At 38.0% G+C, this 19646-nt stretch overlaps 1 protein-coding gene across 11 annotated transcripts in view; it reads left to right on the top strand.

Moving 5' to 3' along the window:
* map7d1a (MAP7 domain containing 1a) overlaps positions 1 to 19646 on the top strand; it is a 59205-nt gene that overhangs the window by 30118 nt on the left and 9441 nt on the right. For 9 of the 11 annotated variants that reach the window (XM_032517440.1, XM_032517439.1, XM_032517433.1 and 6 more), the window contains 10 exons: positions 23 to 153; positions 1323 to 1561; positions 2609 to 2891; positions 3892 to 4072; positions 5049 to 5153; positions 6716 to 6766; positions 6856 to 6916; positions 8122 to 8203; positions 8589 to 8827; positions 11622 to 12582. In XM_032517440.1, coding sequence (XP_032373331.1) covers positions 23 to 153; positions 1323 to 1561; positions 2609 to 2891; positions 3892 to 4072; positions 5049 to 5153; positions 6716 to 6766; positions 6856 to 6916; positions 8122 to 8203; positions 8589 to 8827; positions 11622 to 11632 — 1383 coding nt within the window. In that variant the 3' untranslated portion in view covers positions 11633 to 12582. Of the gene's footprint in view, positions 1 to 22; positions 154 to 1322; positions 1562 to 2608; positions 2892 to 3891; positions 4073 to 5048; positions 5154 to 6715; positions 6767 to 6855; positions 6917 to 8121; positions 8204 to 8588; positions 8828 to 11621; positions 12583 to 19646 lie in introns of those variants that run through there. The other 2 variants (XR_004332262.1, XM_032517432.1) reach the window with 2 other exon arrangements.

Genomic DNA, 19646 nt, shown 5'->3' with positions numbered 1-19646 from the left:
TTTTAATCCTATTGACATATAGATGGATAAAAACAAGAAAGAAAAGAAAGACAAGGAACGGGAGAATGAGAAGGAGAAAAGTGCTCTCACTAAAGAGAAGGTGCTTAAGAAGAGACAGTCCCTCCCCAGCATTAGACACAGACCTGATCCAAGGTAAAAAACCTACAATTTTAACATCTGCACTTCCAGATTTTACTCATTTTTGTTTTGTGCGTTTTATTTCCCACCATCCTGGTAACTGATTTCATCTATCAAATCCTCTATTAAACAAATTGTATGAACACACTCAACAAAGCCTATAGTCTTTTATCACTGCTGATTTGATCCATTTATCCATTACGTTTGTCTTTGACTATCTTTTGAAATATCTTTGACTGGTTTGTACAAAATTTGGATTCCGGGAAATTATAATAGCATTAACGCATGTATGAAAGACAATTGTGAAAAATATTTTAATAAAATTAAATGATTGTTAGTTACTGCCTTTAATTGGTAGTTGATGCCTTAAATCATAGAGGTCTAGGTTGAACATTAACAACTGAACACAGTGAATGTATTTGAGGCGTGTGAAACCTTGTATAAACTCTAATTGAAAAGGGCACAATTGAAGGTAGATTATTCAAAGCTACCAATTCCACTTCAAAAATACATATAATTACTTAAATATACAAAGAACCATTTGAATATTCAGGCCCTTAATAATCAAGATAGTCCTGTTTTTGATATTTACATAGACGTGGTCACTAAAACTGTATCGTAAACGACGTTAACCTCACATCCCCTTGACCCACCGTTGTCAGTTAACAGCTGGGGTTAGCCATAGAGAACATGTTTACATCTGCATTATATTGTTTGAGCAGACAGTAAGTAAAAGATCACAGCACGAGTGGTCCTTTCCTCTTGCATCCCCAGGCCACTAAAATAAATGACATCCATGACAGACGGGATGAAAAAAGAGAAAGAAAGTTGTTTTGACTCAACAAAAAGGCAACGATCTTGGCAGGGATGTCAGTTCCATCAGTGCAAGAGTCTTCTTCAGCATAATGGATGTTTCCCTTCCAAGTGTTGCATTGCCTGAGTATAGCTGGGACGATAATGCACTGAAAGCACAATGATGCAATGTTTGAGTGTTTTGTCTGCTATGGACCTGTTTGTTGTAGTCGGGTTTCTTCAAAACATGTGTCCGGGTTGTAAACAAGCATGTCAGCTTAGATCCAAAACAGTAATGTGTCGAACATTATGTAAATTCATTAGAAGAGAATAATTGTTAACAGATTTCCCATCAGTCATACATTTTTCCTCTGTATCTATCTTTCTCACAGTCCCAGTCCTTTATCAAGGCAACGACCGTCATCCCCAGCCATGCCTAAGGGCAGAACTGCACCCCCCAGCCCTGCTGCCTCCCCTAATCCTCCATCTACACTTGGAAGCCCATCGACTCCTAAAGGTCGGGCCAAAAGAGCCAGGACCCCTGCCAGGATAGACCGCCGCACCTCTTCCCCCATCCCCCTCGAAAGAGTGAAGGTGCCTCATAGGCCCGCAACTCCTGAACAGAGAAAGAGTGAGTACAAAACATGTATACTTTATACTCTAGGAACTAAACCCGCATTTTGATTAGATTATTTCCTGTACGATAGTTCCAGGACTAAAAAGTAAAAAGTTGTCTCTTCTGAGGGCGTAGTACTTTTCTGATCAGTACTTAGTGGAGTGAAACTGAAAAGAAAATTAAGTTAAATCTGTTGCCATTTGTTTGCACAGTGGCATAATTCATTATTAGCTTTTTTTCATAGCAACAGTGACAATAATATTAATTCATATACTTTTTTTTCTAGAGCATTATAAAAATTAATGCTTGACTGTAGGAATAGTAGTTTGTCAGAAAATTTGCAGATAGAAGTTCTAGTAACTGTCTTTTTCCGGAGCTTTCAACCGCATTTCCCAAGCTTCATCAGTAGATGTCTCAGTTGACATTGACCCTAAAAAGTGGTTGAAAGCTGCTTGTAAATGGACCTTGAGTATAGATTATTAGTAATATAACCGTATACTGCACAATGTAATTAACTGTCCTATGTGTGTTATGATACAGTACATCTGGATTGGGGTAGCTTCCCTCCATGACTGAGTTATACCATATTTTGATTATTTTTTGTTACATATCCTAATAGTGCCTCACTGTCTGGTTACTGGCCAGAAGAATGGATGAAGTAAACAAGCTTCTGGAAAATCTGTATTTCTCTGAAGAAGCAATAGGCAAAGATTAACATCAGGCTTAATTAGCCATGAAAACAAAAGGAATGTACTGAGTGAGCCACACACAGCTCCATGGTCTGTGTCTTCTCACACACAGCATTAATAGGCTGCACTAATCAGCCTTAATCATGTAATTACCAAGTTCTTAAGCTGAAGCTACGGCTGTTTACAATTTCCATTTGCTGGGGACAGAATGTTTCACAGTGCACGGGAAGAGAAAAGGCTGCGGCTAAAAGTGTTATTAATAATGATCAATAGTCACCACTTTAAAAGTCATTGCTTGTAGGGAATCATAAATAATCATATCAAGATTTTTGTTAAGTTACACAGCTAAAGATCTGTGTGTTATTGTCACTAGGTTCCCCTGTGGTTTCTTCCATCGTAGTAGCCTCAGCAGCTGCCTCGCCTCATGCATCGAACACAGCAGTTACAATAACTGCAGCATCCTCGTCTCCTGAGCCAGTCCATTCAACTCCTACTGTTCCTGCGTCATCACCGTCACCCTCTCCATCAGCCAGGCCTATGGCAGGCACCAACGACCAAGGAGAGGCAGTTCGCATCCTGGCAGAGAAACGCCGGCAGGCCCGAGAGCAGAGGGAGAGGGACGAGCAGGAGCGCCGCGAACAGGAGGAGAAGGAGAGGTCAGGGGCGTTTTGATATACACAACGATATACAAATGGTCAGCGCAGTGCTTACCTTCCATGAACTAATGCTGAAGTATAAGTGGGATTTATTTTTATTTAAAACGATTTATTGGAGTAGAATATGCTGCTGTTGCTGTTTTTATCCTGCAAAACAAACCACACTGAGGACATTTGGCCATATCCGATTAAAAGAAATCCTGGGTAGTCCGAGTGTTGCTATGTAAATTAATAATTTTGGATCTGAATTTGTGCAACCTGAATCAGTTTTTTTTTTTTATTGTTCTGAAACTTCAGAATATTCAAATATTAAGCTATTGAAATTATTATCAAATTAAATTATTAAATAAAAACAAATTCTATTTTAATTTTAAAGATGTGAATTCGGAACAAATACATTCAAATACATGGGTAGCTGTTCAAATTCAAATACTCATGTCTCCTATGTACTTCCATAGACAGCTCAATGGTGTTTTAAGCCCCCAACGTCTCCTTCCAGGCAGTGCTGCCTAGAAGGCACTAGGATTAGGTCGTGATTATGGTTAGGGTTAAGTGGTGCCTTGAAGGAGACATTGGGGGCTTAAAACACCGATAAACCCATAGACGTCAGTTAAACTAAACAGAAAGGCTCCATGCACTAGCAGGCACACATGTACTGTATGTCTAAATGAGACCTCACTCAACACTGGCTGTGATGTGTGGAAGCATTGAGAATTTGATAGCCTGTTTGCTGATTCTAACCACAGCAAGTCACTATTTACAGCTTTGGAATTGATGTGATCTCCTCTTGGCACTCATACTTCCAATTGTTTCCATCTTCTTAAATAGTTTCCTGTTGCTTGTGCTTCAATGTCAGATCAACAGAGATGGTGTAAACTAAAGAGGAAATTCCCCTTTCAATGGAATCGTTCACACATTTGAAATAGTTTGCTGCACTTAGTGTTTGGCACATGCTTTTGTGGAAAATATTTACCCTCAGCTATATGCTCAAACTCTTTAGGATCCTGAGAGAAGAGCGAATAGTGAAGGAGGCAGAGGAGAGGCGCCTTAGGGAGGAGGAGGCCCGCGCCATGGCCGAGGAGCAGCGGCGGAGGGACGAAGCTCAGCGCCTGCAGGACGAGAAAGAGGCTCAGGAGAGAGCCAAAGCCGAGCAGGAGGAAAACCTACGCCTGCAAAAACAGGTATATTGACTGCCAACGCCCAACTTCACTAACAACTTCATGCAGAGAAAGCTTTCTCTGCATGAAGTTGTTAGTGAAGTTGGGTGTCAATGCGGTGCAGTGGACAGGTGTGGTTATTCAGATAAGAGTGAAAGGAACTTGCAAGTACTTATAGCCCATAGTAGTGCCAAGGACCATTAAGCACGACTGTGACAGTGATTATTGCCTTTCGAGTAAAGGTCACTCCTCACATCATTCACAGGCACTTTGCCCATCCCACCACAAACGTACACACTCTCCTATCTTTGGCAAACAAAGTTTGTGACTTTTTTTCCAATGTTATTGTGTCAGCTCAGCTGACAACAGGCTTGTCCAAAAGCCCAATCCAGTATTTTCTCTGAGGGTTGTTGTTGTCTTTTTAAAAGGCAAATATTATCCAAACTGGAGAGCCGGTAGCTACAATGAATGCACCCTTTTTACTTTTCAGTTTGTCAAATAACCATTAAGAGCCATATTGATTCTTTCTGTGTTTGTGGGTGTTGCCGGGGAGAAGCAAAAGGATGCTTGATTAGTAGAAACAGATTTCCAATGGCACATGTGGCCATTCATTGCAGTATTTGTTTATCCCTTAGACCTGTAACATGATCAGTGCCAGCACTGTCTTATCTCTCAATGTGGTATCCAGCGCTTACGCTTTGCCACCCCCTTGTGGTCTTTCACAGGAGTAGCATTGTGGTAAAACGTGATTCAATATAATTATGCAAAGTGTTCAGCATTCTATGTAGCTTTGAATGGTCCTCACGAGGCTGTAAATGTTGAAAATAGATCTCTTTGGCTCAAAGGTAGAGGGAAATATCCCTTTTGTGGTTGTAAACAATAATTCTAGGGAGCAACCACACCCTTGTTACGAAAAAGGCATGCTATTTTGGCAGACTTTTTTTCCCCCTTCTACTGGAATTAAAACTGTGGTTGGAATTTTCGCCTGTGTGTGTTTCAGAAAGAAGAGGCTGAGGCTAAAGCCCGGGAGGAGGCGGAGAAGCAGCGTCTGGAGAGGGAGAAACACTTCCAGAAGGAGGAGCAGGAGAGGCTGGAGAGGAAAAAGGTAGGGCAACACATCTGTTCTCCCATCATTTGTTCTTTTCAGCACATTTTCTTAATAATAAACATAGACATTTTCCAAAAATCCTTACCTACATTTGTGGACAAAATTATATTAAGAGAGAGTAAATTTAAAAGTCCCAGCTCTTCTCTCAACTGCATACATCTCAGAGTAACGCACCATTAATTCTGTAGATAATTTACAACAAGCTCTCCTCCTTCAGTGGAGGTATTATTTTCAGGGGTACGTTCAGGAGGTCACCCAGTCTTTTGACATGACAAAAGCAGACTTGAAAGTTGAGTCCCTGAAACTAAGATGAATGATGTTTTTGGCTTATGCTGGTTTGGTTGTCTGCATGCCATGATTTAACAGGGCTTAGACTGTGTGTCAAGCATGAAGCTATATATAAACACTATTAATGGAGACCTTGCTGTGCCAGTCATCTGTGTGTGTAGACTTGTGCAGATCTTTGCACATGTTCTCTGATATGTGTTTGTTCTGTGACCATATAGTCAAAAATGCCACCCACATATCCAGTAAGCTGACACCTCTGTATGCGGGCTAAACCTTTCTCTCTCTCTCTCCATGTGAGAAAGGCTCTTATCGAGGCATGCCAAGTCTGGCTCAGCCAGCCCAAGCCTGGCTCCATCCTGGAATAAGCCCACAAGAACAGCATGTCCTCTGCCCCAAAGACTCACTGCTTAGTCACACTGTAGAACAAACTGTTACTGACTGACTTCTACCAAAACTGACTGCTCTTGTCATTGCCTCAATAAAGACAAGTTTGTGATCAACAAGCAAAGGTGGTTTAAAGTATCCTGAGGGGCAACACATCAACATATTAGAGAAAGACGAATCTGAAGTTTTGCAGCCAAAGCAAATGCCAAACCATGATTGTGTGAGCTGTCCAATAAAAGAATCTTGGATCCTAAAAATGCTTCACTTTTAGGAGTAGCAGCTGTAGTCATGGTCTTGCTGTCCCAGGCTGGTTGTGCCCTCAGATCAAAGTTACATCTTGCGTCAACCTTCTGTGCATATAAGTTAGCCACACAGTGTTTTTTTATTTTAGCACAGTTCAGACTTATCCTCTGTCCTGCTGTTTACTGTCAGACCTTCCTGCGCTGTTGTTCCAGCTGAATACACAAGTTCTGCCTCATCGCTATTGACACAGCCCTCCACCTGGCAACATAGGAGCCTCAGTTGGACTCGGTGCATTCCCTTATGGCCTAATGGAGCATAATGGCCTAAATACAAGAGACAGGGAAATTATTATTACTGTTTAAGAAAAGGAATGAACAGTTCACCAAACAGGTGAAACCTCTTTCTTTAGCAAAAACAGACTGACAACAAGGTGTGTGGGCTCAGTCTAGCCGACTAAACCTAACCAAATGTTTAACAATCGCGCATCTTGATTTATTATAAGCACATCTGCCCTGATCCCTTGGTGTCCTCCAGCACGAAATGCATTGAAAATCTACAAATCAACCACAAAAAGGGTCATGATATCTGTTATTTTGTTCTATGTGGCATTTTCCTTGGTCTTATTCCTTCCTTCATTTTCTCAGCGTCTGGACGAGATCATGAAGAGGACGCGCAAGACAGATGGAGGCGACAAGGTACATTTGCTGTTCACTTTTAACCAAAGCAACAAGCCAAGACTTACCTTTCCAATAAAAATGATTGAAACGATTTCCCATGTTTACAGAAAGAGACAAAATCCTCCCCTCTCACAAACGTCAATGACAAAGAGGCAGAGAGCAGCAAAGGTAAGCAGAACATCAGTCTGAACCTGTCTGCCTTTTATAAAACTTCCTCAAGCACGGAGGAAAATCATTACCACATTACCAATAGTTACTACAAGCCTTTCATCTGCAGGGTTTGTTTAGGGTAATTGTCTTGACTGATCTCCCATTAATGTGTTATCTGTGAATGGATTTAAAACAAAGTGGATGCTTTGTGGCCAGAATCCACTTAACAGTGGATTTCTTTCTCTTCAATACTTCAATTAGCAAATCCACATCAACTACATGGTAACATTGAAACTGTCTGACTCATGCTATTCTAGATGAACTCAGTTCAGTTAACATATCCCACCTTTAGGCTATTTGATGACAAATAATTACACCACTTGCTCCCCTGCATATTTCATTTTTTCCATATGTTAGAATAAACAAAGGCACAGGTAACTTTGTAATACTTTTACAGCATGCAAATTACCCTTACATCAGAGCAATTTGTATAAACAGGTTATTACTTTATATTTCTAAATCATATCCTGCACAGCTGCAGTTTGAGGACTTCCTCACTGTACAATAGGACCCATGTGTGCTTGTTTGTTGTCCAAGCAGCGGGACTGAGGGAGTTAGAAGGGAGGAGTGGGCTAATGTCCACAGCCTGCAACAATTATCAGACAATTATTTTGACACAAGTAATAATATAAAGACACATGATGTTACATAAGCCTGACCTTATCCACTCTTCCTACAACTTCTAATTATGGAAGAAAAAAAATTGTAACACAATTGGGCATAAAGGAATATAACTTGCACACCCTCCTTGTCTGAGCTTCCACATCACACACAGTAGATGAGTAAGATGAACGGAAATCAATGTGGTTTGGGAGATATGCTCTTTATGGCAAAGTTCCCCAATGTAGGAAGACATTAGCCAGCCACGGATGTGGTTGGAGGCCTGGCAGGCATGTCGCCATTCTAGTCAGGGGTGTGGAAATCTGTCTCGACCATAGCCATGTTCTCAGCAGAGTTGGGGGGGGGGGGGCATCCCTTTTGGCATCCCTTTTGGCATCCCTTTCCTGCCTACTAACGCCTGACATTTATAGTGTTCATCACCCACTCATGCAGGGTAGGGTTGGATGCTGAATGTGTGTGATCATGTTAGTGTGTACGTGGTTTAAACGCACACCAACATACATTACACTGCACAAATGTCTGTTTTACTTTGTTTCCTCTAGCATCTGCTGAATATCAGCCAAAGCCAGAGGTTACCCTGCCCAACAACAAGACAGAAAATGGACAGACCTACGTCAAAGAAAGGTACGACTATTGCTCCCTTTTTTTGGGGGGGGGGGGATTTCAAAAAAGGTTCTTTGTGCTCATGTTGATGCAAGACCACCATGCTCAGTATAACACTTTTGTGCCAGAAGAAAAAACAGTAACCAAGCCTACAGGATGTTTTCACTGTAGTAAACTTCAACAGAAAACACAAGGAGCCACACAGTTCAGGCCTGAAGATATTAACAATTACTGGGAGAGATTTGGTTTCTTGAAATGTTTACTCTTTGTATATGACTGCGCTTCTTGGGGTAGATTTTAAAAGACTCCTGTAATTGGATGGCGGTGGAATGACTCATTTGTTGTATGAGTCACTCTGACCCATCATAACTACAACCATATTCTGCTACATGTTTCCCCTCTCCAGCAGCCCCTCAGCCCAATTGGTTAATGGGGTCCAGCCTACGAGACATGAAAACGGTCTATCCACTAAAGGAGACACTGCCCACTTTGGAGATATCATCCATCTCGCGAATCATGGCAACGCCACCAACGGAGCACGAGACAAGTCGGAGACCAGCATGGCCACCGAGCCGATCCTCGCGTTTGACAGTGAAGAGTCGTTCATGAAAAAGGCAGGCCCCATGAAGCCTCAGCATGTTGCAGGTACTGAATTACAAACTGATTTACAACACACGCAAGAGGCCACAAATACAAATCAAACATGACCTCAAGTAACATGAAATTAACAATGACAATATAAACACAACTGTGGTGGTCACCACTTGTATTGTCTGAGTCAACGCTTATGTCTGTGACATGAAGCTATGCTTAGCAGGTTATCGGCCTAGCTTAGCATAAAGACTGGAAGCAGGGGAAAACAGCTAGACAACCACCACTTATAAAGCTTATTGATATCTTTTATCGTGTTTGTTTAATATATACAAACAGTGTTGTGAAAAGTTGTGGGTTTACAAGGAGTTATGTGCCACTGAAACTATTTGTTCAGGAGGTCACTGCATATCGCGACCCGATACCGGATAAGCGGCTGAAGATGGATGGATGGATGTCACTGCATTCCAAGAGAAGTAGTTAATTAGCAGAATTTATAGGTGCTTTTTACCTCTGGGTAGAGCCGGGCAAGCTGTTTCCATTCTGGATGATAAGCTAAGTAGCTGTAGCTTTATATTTGAGAATGCTATCGATCTTCTGACCTTACTTTCAGCAAAAAGGCCAATTTTCCAAAATGACAAAGTACTTGGGGGGAAAATCCCCAGCTATTATCTCAAATTTGATTCTAAAACTCTGAAGTGCAGAGAGGCAACAATAAATGTAAAATCCTTTTGTCTCTTGTTGTTAAGTTTAGCGGCAGCGTTGTACATGAACTAGAGGAACATAAAGGGAATAAAGTAGGGCTGTAACACCAAACCTAGGGTTCGGTTCGTATCACAATTTTTGACCCACAACTTGATACAAACCTTGGTTCTTATGTTTTTTGTCATTGATTACATCCCACTTTGCAACAGTTATACAACAGATACCTTATTTATTGATATTGATTGATTTCAATATTGATCAATCTAATACCAAAGATTCTTTTGTGCCTTAAAATAATGTTTCCAAAATCGTTTCAGTGGTTCATAAAGCACCAAAAGGACTAATACTAATAGTAATTTAAAGATGTGGTAGCACTGGATTTGTACGGGAAGGATGGAAGGGGTGTGTCGTGATTCTGCCTTCTCACTCCGCGACACAAGTTTGTGGAGCTGAGTGTCGCGATTTCGGTTTTATTTTCCGTACCGTTACAGCCCTAGAAAAAAGGCATTACTTTTTCAAGGTTGCTATAGCTTAGAAAGAGCCTAATTTTTGCTATTGGCCGAGGATTAAGAAAACATGAATAAGCCTTATTGATCTACAGTGGGGGAATCCACAAAACCAATTAAAATCAAAGATTCACAAAAAGGCCCAATTATAGACCAAATCCTAAATATTAATAGCCAACAGACCCATTTTGACTTGATGGATTAGGTTAAGCCAAGAGCGCCAATGTACTCGTTCGATTTGTTTTCTCGTCTGTCCCTAATAAAAAAGAAGCAGCAGGCAGAACCGTGGTTCAATAGCAACAAGCTTGTGTGCCTATTTGCTGAGCCGATTTTACACTTGGCCAGGTTCACATTACCCCAAAAAAGACTGCGGTGCTAGGCACCATAGTTAGTGTTGTTGGCCTTGGCACGAAGCGACCACAAACCTGAACTTTGTCTAATGCGCAGATTATCTCCCTAGTGAGAGTGAGTACCCCTCAAGGAGAGGATGGTGTGGCACGTAGACTCCATTTACACTCACAAAGAGGTGGAGATGAGATATGGAAGAAATAGTGTAGGGAAGGGTGAAGAGAAACGGGGTATCTTTATACCGATGACAGCTTTTATTCAGCAGCCCCCACTAACTTGGGCCTGCACCCAGTGAGGAATTCCTAGAAGCTGAGGTGATGAGGAGACCCAATCCACAAGTGCCTCACTTCTAGGGGTTAGAAACAGGACACCAAAGCAATTTAGCAGCATATCACTTCTCAACTCAACCCCCTCCCAGTGGCAGTGTCAGCAGCACCCAACTCTTCCCGTCCTGCTAGATCCTAACGTTCACCTGTTAGCCTGAAGACAAGCCAGCAGTCAGAAATACTACATAAAGCAAACAGAGGATGATTCCCTTTGCAAGCTCTCTGACGTCTTTCCTGAAATCACGTGAATACTTCCACATCTTACTACATATCATGCCTTTAACTCAGACATTTTCTCTTCTCATTTTTTGTTGTAAATCTGGATACTTTTAATTTTAATTTAATTTTTTTTCTGTTTATTTATCTGTTTATTGATCCCCAATGGGGAAATTACTCTTGAGACGGTGATTGGTGTTTTTTGCCCCCAACGTCTCCTTCCAGGCAGCGTGGCAATGGTTATGTTTAGGGTTAGTTGCCTGGAAGGAGATGTTGGAGGCAAAAAACACCATTGAGCACTTGAGATGCCTTTGACTTGGCAGGACATTTATGATGAGGGTTTATTGATATGTGAAACTGATTGAATGTCATTTCATAGGTTGTTAATTTATTTTAAGGCATGCTTCCGGGGTTAATTTGAATGTTCATACTTGTTGAATAGAACAGCCCTTCTTGGCCTTACATGCGGTGTTGTCAGTCAAATAATTCAATGTTGCATAATGGCTGCAATCTACTATAAAATTACTTTCACTTGAAGCCTTTCCATAAACCCCATATAAACAAGACCGTAAATGTTATTGGGTTCATGCCTTCTGCAACATGCTCAACATCCTTTTGCATTTAGTATTGTCACCAGGTCAGAAGTTTACACACTGTGTCAATACTCATATCAAAGACAGAGTCTCTATTTTGTCTGTTACTGTTAATTTATCTGCTGACCCTTTGCTCTCTGCCCTTTCCTCACAGAGGTCCTGTGACATGCTCAAGTGCTGAAGTGCTCGTCGTCTTAGGCCACTGACTCTCCACCCTGCCAATGCTCAAATGGGGAGCCCTGTGACCTGTGCCAACCTTATTTCTAAGCTCCTAAAGGCAAACTACCTACACGCCTACTTCTTTCTGAAGACCGCAGAAGATAACAACCAAGCATCAGAACCCAAAAGACAAAACGGGATGAAAGGTGTTGCTGCATGCAACACAGGTGCATCAGTGTTAACACGTGTTAAAGATCTTTGTGTCACCTATTCCACGCACCTTTTTACAGTGTCATCTTATGTACAGTACAGCTGAGTAATTATTACAATAAGCTGAAGTGTTGTTGTTTTGTTTCTTTAGTTATTTAACTGAAAGAGAAATATAAGATTGGGTACATTATTGTGAATAATGTAAATTAACTTTGTGTGAGGGACAAAAGAGGGATGGGTATGGATTAGCGTTGTATAAAAGGAAGTCGTTTTATGCTACTCTGCTCCGAGTAGACCCTATAAGTGAAACCCAGGTATTATACATCCTGGTCTGTATAAAGCTACCTGTTACAGTTTTTGTAAAGTTAAATTGAGAAATCTGGAAAAAGATTTGAATGCAACAGTGTATTACTGAGTGTAATACTGTCCGTTCTATCCGCTATGATTGATTGTACGCAGAACTGGATGTAAAAATGAGTGTGCAGCCTCTACGATTAAAAAAAAAACCTGAAATCATTTATGGTCAAATCCCAATTTGCTGGGATTTACACCACTATTAAACAGTTAAAGCTGTTGTCATTTTTCTCATGTGCAAGCATGACAAAGTTTTTCCTCATTTGCATTGAGATTCCATGGACACGTATGTATCTGAAATGCTGGTGTGTGTATCTGCTATAATTATTTTGATGTGCGTAACAAGGTCAGTGGGAGCATCTTAAGTCTTATTAAAGACAAGCTGTCCAGTCTGCCGTCTTTTCATCTATTTGTCTTGAATAAAAGTGCATTTGATGAATTGAGGGATTTTATTGCGTAAGAGGGAATGATACAGATGTTCTGAATTCAGTGTTGAATCTTAAACATCAGGTTTCTTCATTTAAAACGGGCATGGAAATTGCTCATCATTTGTCATTAATTTCACAGTGTTAAAGCATTTTGTACAATAGTGCAACTTGTTTACTCCTTAGGCACTTTTGCTCCCACTGAATGTCTCTTTTAAGATGGTACCCTTACAGTTGATGTACAAGGCATCTGAGTTGGCTCAGCTGTCCATTTCAGTTTGGGTCTCCTTTTACAAAATCTCTGCAGGGGGTCCATGCCACTCTATCTGCTGCCATCTTTCACTATACACTGGTGGACAGCAGCATAACTGGCACACTGTTTCAAGCCTTCTGGGCAGCTGATTTGCATTACACATATGATTTATGTCATGCCACTCTGATCATCATGTAGAAATTATGTGATTTAAATGACTCATAGCCGCTTGTGAAGTGTAATGTAGTGGAGCCCAGTTGAACGAAGGGACCACAGTTTGTCAACTTGAACCTGTGACGCACAGACGGGCTCTTAACTGGCATACGTAAGATTTGATCACCATGGAGTGGAGCTCTAAGCAATGCATGCAAACTCTATTTGAACGAAGTACCTTTTTAGATGGAAATGTTTTCACCAAAATAAAGCCAAAAACCCAAGGACTGACAACCAAGGAAAATGCTTCATCATCAATGAGGAGAGTCAACATGTATAAAAGTAAGTTCAAACAGTTTTTAACATAATGAAAAAGCAGTTTTCATTAAAAACAGTGTTATTCATAAAATGCTGTACTGCCTACAAATTATCCCTCAATCAGTCAAATGCTCAAGCTTTTACTGAAGCACCAAAAATGTTAGATTTTCCACTTGCAACTGCATCGCTGCTCCCCCCCCCCCCCGTTTAAGGGGACATAATGGGGCACTATTATGACCAAAATATTTAGACGTCACCTCAAGTAGCTCACAGTTTGAATCTGTAACAGCCAGTTGGCTTCCCAAGCTTCCTTGAAAAAGATGTAAACCCCTGCTGACACATAAGTGCATGTTTCAACAACATGTTCTCACGGGTTCAGTACTTTGCTATTACCGTTGTCCTGATGCTGTTAAAAGCTGTATTCATTAACCCCACCAGAGGGTGCAGCACTGCAGCATGGAAGTGATAGACAACTTATTACATTTCTCTGAATTCATGCCTACTCTTAAGTTTGATACAACAGTGTGCCAACATGGAAGTTGTTCCCATGCAATTCTAAATGCCTACACAATAAAACTGCAAAGGTTTATTGAAAATTAATAAACTTCCTAGTTTTGGACGCAGTTGATATGCTAGTGAAGCCCTGGTCATGTGTAGTACTTCTCAGTGGGGACATGGGGATTAGTGGGCACTATTTTTAGGGAGGTGTCAGCGAGGCAGTGCACAGTTACAGGCTGAGTAGTGCCAAGTCTCTGATGAAATTCACACAGAATGAGGATTGGAAAAAAAATGGTTTACAATTTGTGAATGGTAAGGGTAATCCAAAAGCCACTTCTGGTCAATGAATAACGGTGCTTTCTGTCAGTTAAGGTTAGTGGGGTTAAGTAGTATAGTCGAGGAGTAGTCTGGCTAGCTGCCATGGCAGTGCACTCCCCTCAATCTCTGTGTTCATGCCACTTTAATTGATATATTGGTCTATTCTCTCTTCAGCCTGAAAGTGTGATGACGGGTGCATTGGAGGTATTACTGTCAATCATTGCTCTATTCTTACTCTCCTGCTAAACATTGAATAACTTCTTGTTAAGGGTCACATAAAAACAATTGTCAAACATGTGTGTTGTTATGAATGTAATGTAATAAGTATGCAGCCAGCCTACTTATGGACACCGGCTTAATGTTGTTTCAGATGTAAATCTCTGCACTTGAGGACTGGGAGGAATCTTGCAAATGTTTTAGAATGACAAGTGCGCCTGCTCCGCCTCCGTTTTAAGATATGGGGGGCAGCACTGGGTCACACCCCAGAGTCCCACTCCAGATAAGACCACCACTGCTACAGTTATGCATACACTACAACCATCAAAGTCCATGGACCAACCTCTGTTCAGTGTTTATGCTCACCCCCCCTCCACCTCCCCCTCCCATCACATTGACCTGTCTTTATCTGCTCAGCAACAGGCTCCTTTAACACAGCTGCTCTCAAACATATGGCACAACATTAATGAAAGGCGGGCACCCACAGCAAGTTTCGTCACTGGAGCTGTCAGAGCAGGGCAACCTCCCAAATATTTTGACAGGAGATGGCAAGATTTCTGAGCGACCCCCTTCAGACAAAGCCTTGATACCAGAGAGCTGGCCTTAGAGGTTCCAACAGAGAACCAAAGGCCTCATATCCTATCAGGGTGGTTGCTGGGGACAGGGAGCAGCTGAGTCTAAACAGACAGCTGTTGGCTCATTGTCACTAGCAGTTGAATATGGACACTCTTTGATCAGGTCCTTCCTGAGTGTATGATTACATTACATTATTGTGGCTAAAGGTATGAAATGTTTGCTTTGACTACATGGGAATAAAAGCATGCTCAAAGGAAGTGGGAACACATTTATTGGACAAGTAGGCATTTACTTTATGAGTGAATCTGCTTGGCGGTTGATTGGTACTGAGATCTGTTTGTTAACAACTATAAAATGTAGGCCTGAATGTTGGATATGCACCACAACATATACGTGTTTGAGTAGCCAAGTGCTGTATTAAATGTAAGCTATTGAACAGATCAAAATAATGATTCAAATATAATGGTGTAAAATATAATAAATGTCTATCAAAGAAGTCATGAAAAATCATTAAAAATGTTATTGTATAGTATGTAAAAGAAAATAGTAAACATGCCATAGTATGCCATTAACAAAATCATAAAAATGGCATAGTATATAGCATGTCATGAAAAAATCCTAAAAACCTCATAGTATGTCGAGAAAAATCATACAAAATGATGTGTAAAAATGACATAGTATAATAGCTCAATAAATTGGTAAAAACGTCATAGTATAGTAGGTTGAAAAAAATCACAAAAAATGTCATAGTATAGTATGCCAAAAAAATCTTATAAACGTCATAGTATAGTATGTCGAAAGAAAATTGTAAAACGTCATAGTATAGTAAGTCATAAAAAAATCATATGTTACGCAAAACTTTCATAAAAATGTCACAATATAATAGCTCAAATAAAGTGGTGAAAACGTCATAGTATAGTAAGTAAAGAAAATCCTAAAACAACATAGTAAGTCAAAATGAATCACAAAAAATGTCATAGTATAATATGTCATAAAAAAAATCATAATTTTTATATCATAGTATAGTAGGTTGAAAAAAATCATTAAAAATCTCAAAGTATATTAAATGCCAAAAAAATCTTATAAACGTCATAGTATAGTATGTCATTAAAAAAAATCATAAAAAATGTCATAGTATATTAATGCCAAAAAATCTTATAAACGTCATAGATAAGTATGTCATAAAAAACATCAAAAATGGTCATAGTATAGTATGCCAAAAAATTCTATAAATGTCATAGTATAGTATGTCTAAAGAATATGGTAAAACGTCATAGTATAATATGCTAAAACAATCATAAAAAACGTCATAGTATAGTATGTCAAAAAAAATTGTAAAAGTAACATAATGTAATATGCCATAAAAAAATCACAAAATAATCACAGTATAGTACGTCATTAAAACTCATAAAAAATGTCATAGTACGTCATCAAAAATCATAAAAACGTCACAGTATAATAGCTTGAATAAATTGGTGAAAACGTCATAGTATAGTAGGTAAAAAAAGAAATTCATAAAACGACATGGTAAGGAAACATGAATCACAAAAAATGTCACAGTATAATAACTTGAATAAATTGGTGAAAACGTCATAGTATAGTAGGTAAAAAAAAAGAAATCATAAAAAATGTCATGGTATAGTATGCCAAAAAAAAATCGTATAAACCTCATAGTATAGTATGTCGAAAGAAAATGGTAAAATGTCATAGTAATATGTCATAAAAAATCTGAATTTTTATATCTAGTATAGTAGGTTGAAAAAATAATCATAAAAAAATGCATGGTTATAGTATGCCAAAAAAAAAAAATCGTATAAACCTCATAGTATATGTATGTCGAAAAAATGGTAAATGTCATAGTTAGTTGTCATAAAAAAATCATAAAAACATCATAGTATAGTATATTATAAAAAATCAATAAAAACATCATAGTTATAGTAAGTTATTAAAAAAATCATAAAAACCTCAAAGTATGTTATGCAAAAACTTCATAAAAACTTCATAGTATAGTAGGTCAAAACAATATAAGAATGTCACAGTATAATAGCTCAAATAAATTGGTGAAAATGTCATAATATAGTAAGTAGAAAATCATAAAACAAGACATAGTAAGTCAAATGATCATAAAATATGTCATAGTAAAATATGTCATAAAAAATGAACCTTTTATATCATAGTAAGTAGGTTGAAAAAAAATCATAAATGTCGTAGATAGTATGCCAAAAAAATCAAAAAATGTCATAGTATAGTATGCCAAAAAAAATCATAAAAATTTCATAGTATAGTATGCCAAAAAAATCATAAAAAATGTCATAGTATAGTATGCCAAAAAAATCATAAAAATGTCAAAGTATGTATGCCAAAAAAAATCATAAAAAAACGTCTTAGTATAGTATGTCAAAAGAAATATCATAAAATGTCATAGTATAGTAGGTCGAAAGAAATATCATAAAATGTCATAGTATAGTAGGTCGAAAATTTTTGTAAAAGTAACATAATGTAATATGCCATAAAAAAAAAATCACAAAATAATCACAGTATAGTATGTCATCAAAACTCATAAAAAATGTCATAGTACGTCATCAAAAATCATAAAAACGTCACAGTATAATAACTTGAATAAATTGGTGAAAACGTCATAGTATAGTAGGTAAAAAAAAAATCCTAAAACAACATAGTAAGTTGAAATGTATCGCAAAAAATGTCATAGTATAATATGTCATAAAAAAATCAGAATTTTTATATCATAGTATAGTATGCCAAAAAAAATCGTATAAACGTCATAGTATAGTATGTCGAAAGAAAATGGTAAAATGTCATAGTATAATATGTCATAAAAATCATAAAACATAGTAAGATGTCATGAAAATCATAAAAAACCTCAAAGTATAGTATGTATGCAAAAACTTCATAAAGCTTCATAGTATAGTATCAAAAAAATATAAGAATGTCACAGTATATGCTCAATAAATTAGTGAAAACGTAATAAATAATAAGTAAGTAAGAAATCATAAAACGACATAGTAAGTCAAAATGAATCACAAAATATGTCATAGTACAATATGTCATAAAAAATGAACTTTTTTTATCATAGTATAGTAGGTTGAAAAAAAATCATAAAAAATGTCATAGTATAGTATGCCAAAAAAATCATATAAATGTCATAGTATATGCGAAAGAAATGGTAAAACTATGTCATAAAAAAAATCATAAAACGTCATGTATAGTATGTCAAAAGAAATATCAAAAATGTCTTAGTATGGTATGTCGAAAAAATGTTTAAAGTAACATAATGTAATATGCCATAAAAAAATCACAAAATAATCACAGTATAGTATTCATTAAAACTCATAAAAAAATTCATAGTATGTCATCAAAAATCATAAAAACGTCACAGTATAATAGCTTGAAAATTAGTGAAAACTCATAGTATAGTAGGTAAAGAAAAGAATTCTAAACGACATGGTAAGGAAACATGAATCACAAAAAATGTCATAGTATAGTATGTCAAAAAATTCATAATTTTTTTATCATAATATAGTAGGTTGAAAAAAAAATCATAAAAAATGTCATAGTATAGTATGCCAAAAAATCCTATAAACGTCATAGTATAGTATTTCATTAAAAAATATAAACATGTCAAACTAGTATAGTAGGTCAAAACAAAACTAAAAATGAAATAGTTTAGTATGACATGAAAAAAAATCATAAAAACCTAATGGTATAGTATGTAAAAAAAAATCATAAGAAATGTCAGTGCATAGAATGGCATAAAACATATAAGAAAAGTATGTCATGAAAAAATATAAAAACATAGTATGTCATAAAAAAAAAATCATCAAAACATCATATGCTAGTATGTCGAAAAAAAAAAGGTAAAATGTCATAGTATAGTATGTCATAAAACATCCTAAAAAATGTTATAGTATGTCATAAAAAATCATAAAAATTAAAAGAACTTTTAAATGGCTTTGGGTTTAGGGCATGGCTCCAGTGATTTTTTTTGTATGTCGTGACATGCTACATATGTGTGCCAAGTTTTGTTAGTCTATGTTAAACATACTGCAGGGACTCTATTTTTTCTAACTTGGTAGGGGGAGCCATTTTTGTGAGTAGATTTTCACCAGACTTGACGTGACCGCCAATTTTAGTGAATTTTTGAGTATGTTAAGCCACTCAAAAAGATAATTAATTTGCAGAAAAGAATAATAATTCCTTCAGTTTTAATATGGCCTTCCCCGCAGTCGGTGCTTGGGTCCTAAAAGTGACAGCATAGTATGTCGAAAAAAAACAGTAAAATGTCATAGTATAGTATAGTATAGTGTAGGTGGAAAAAATATAAAAAGAGAGAGAAAGGGAAGGTTAGATATGTGTCTATTGTTGGCTAAGACCTCAGGATCGAGGGTGGATTTTTTCAGAAGAGGTTTTATTACAGCTACTTTATATGACTGCGATACATAACCTGTTAATAGAGACATATTGATCATATCTAGTAGGGTTGGGCGGTAATACGGTATACCGTGGGGTCTTAAAAATAGCAACGTTCAATGTTTCAATACCGTCACAAAAATAATGTGCTTGTCATCATGTGACAGTGTGAAGGAGAGAGAGAGAGAAAGAGAGAGAGAGATGGCAAGTCGTGCACCGAGTGACCTGGTCTCGAAGAAGAACACAACTTCTGCAGTTTGGCAGCATTTCG

The sequence above is a fragment of the Etheostoma spectabile genome, chromosome 6 (assembly GCF_008692095.1).
Source record: "Etheostoma spectabile isolate EspeVRDwgs_2016 chromosome 6, UIUC_Espe_1.0, whole genome shotgun sequence".
In the NCBI taxonomy this organism is placed as follows: domain Eukaryota; kingdom Metazoa; phylum Chordata; class Actinopteri; order Perciformes; family Percidae; genus Etheostoma; species Etheostoma spectabile.
The sequence above is the reverse complement of the archived record's forward strand: the minus strand, read 5'-3'. Positions and strand labels throughout refer to the sequence as shown.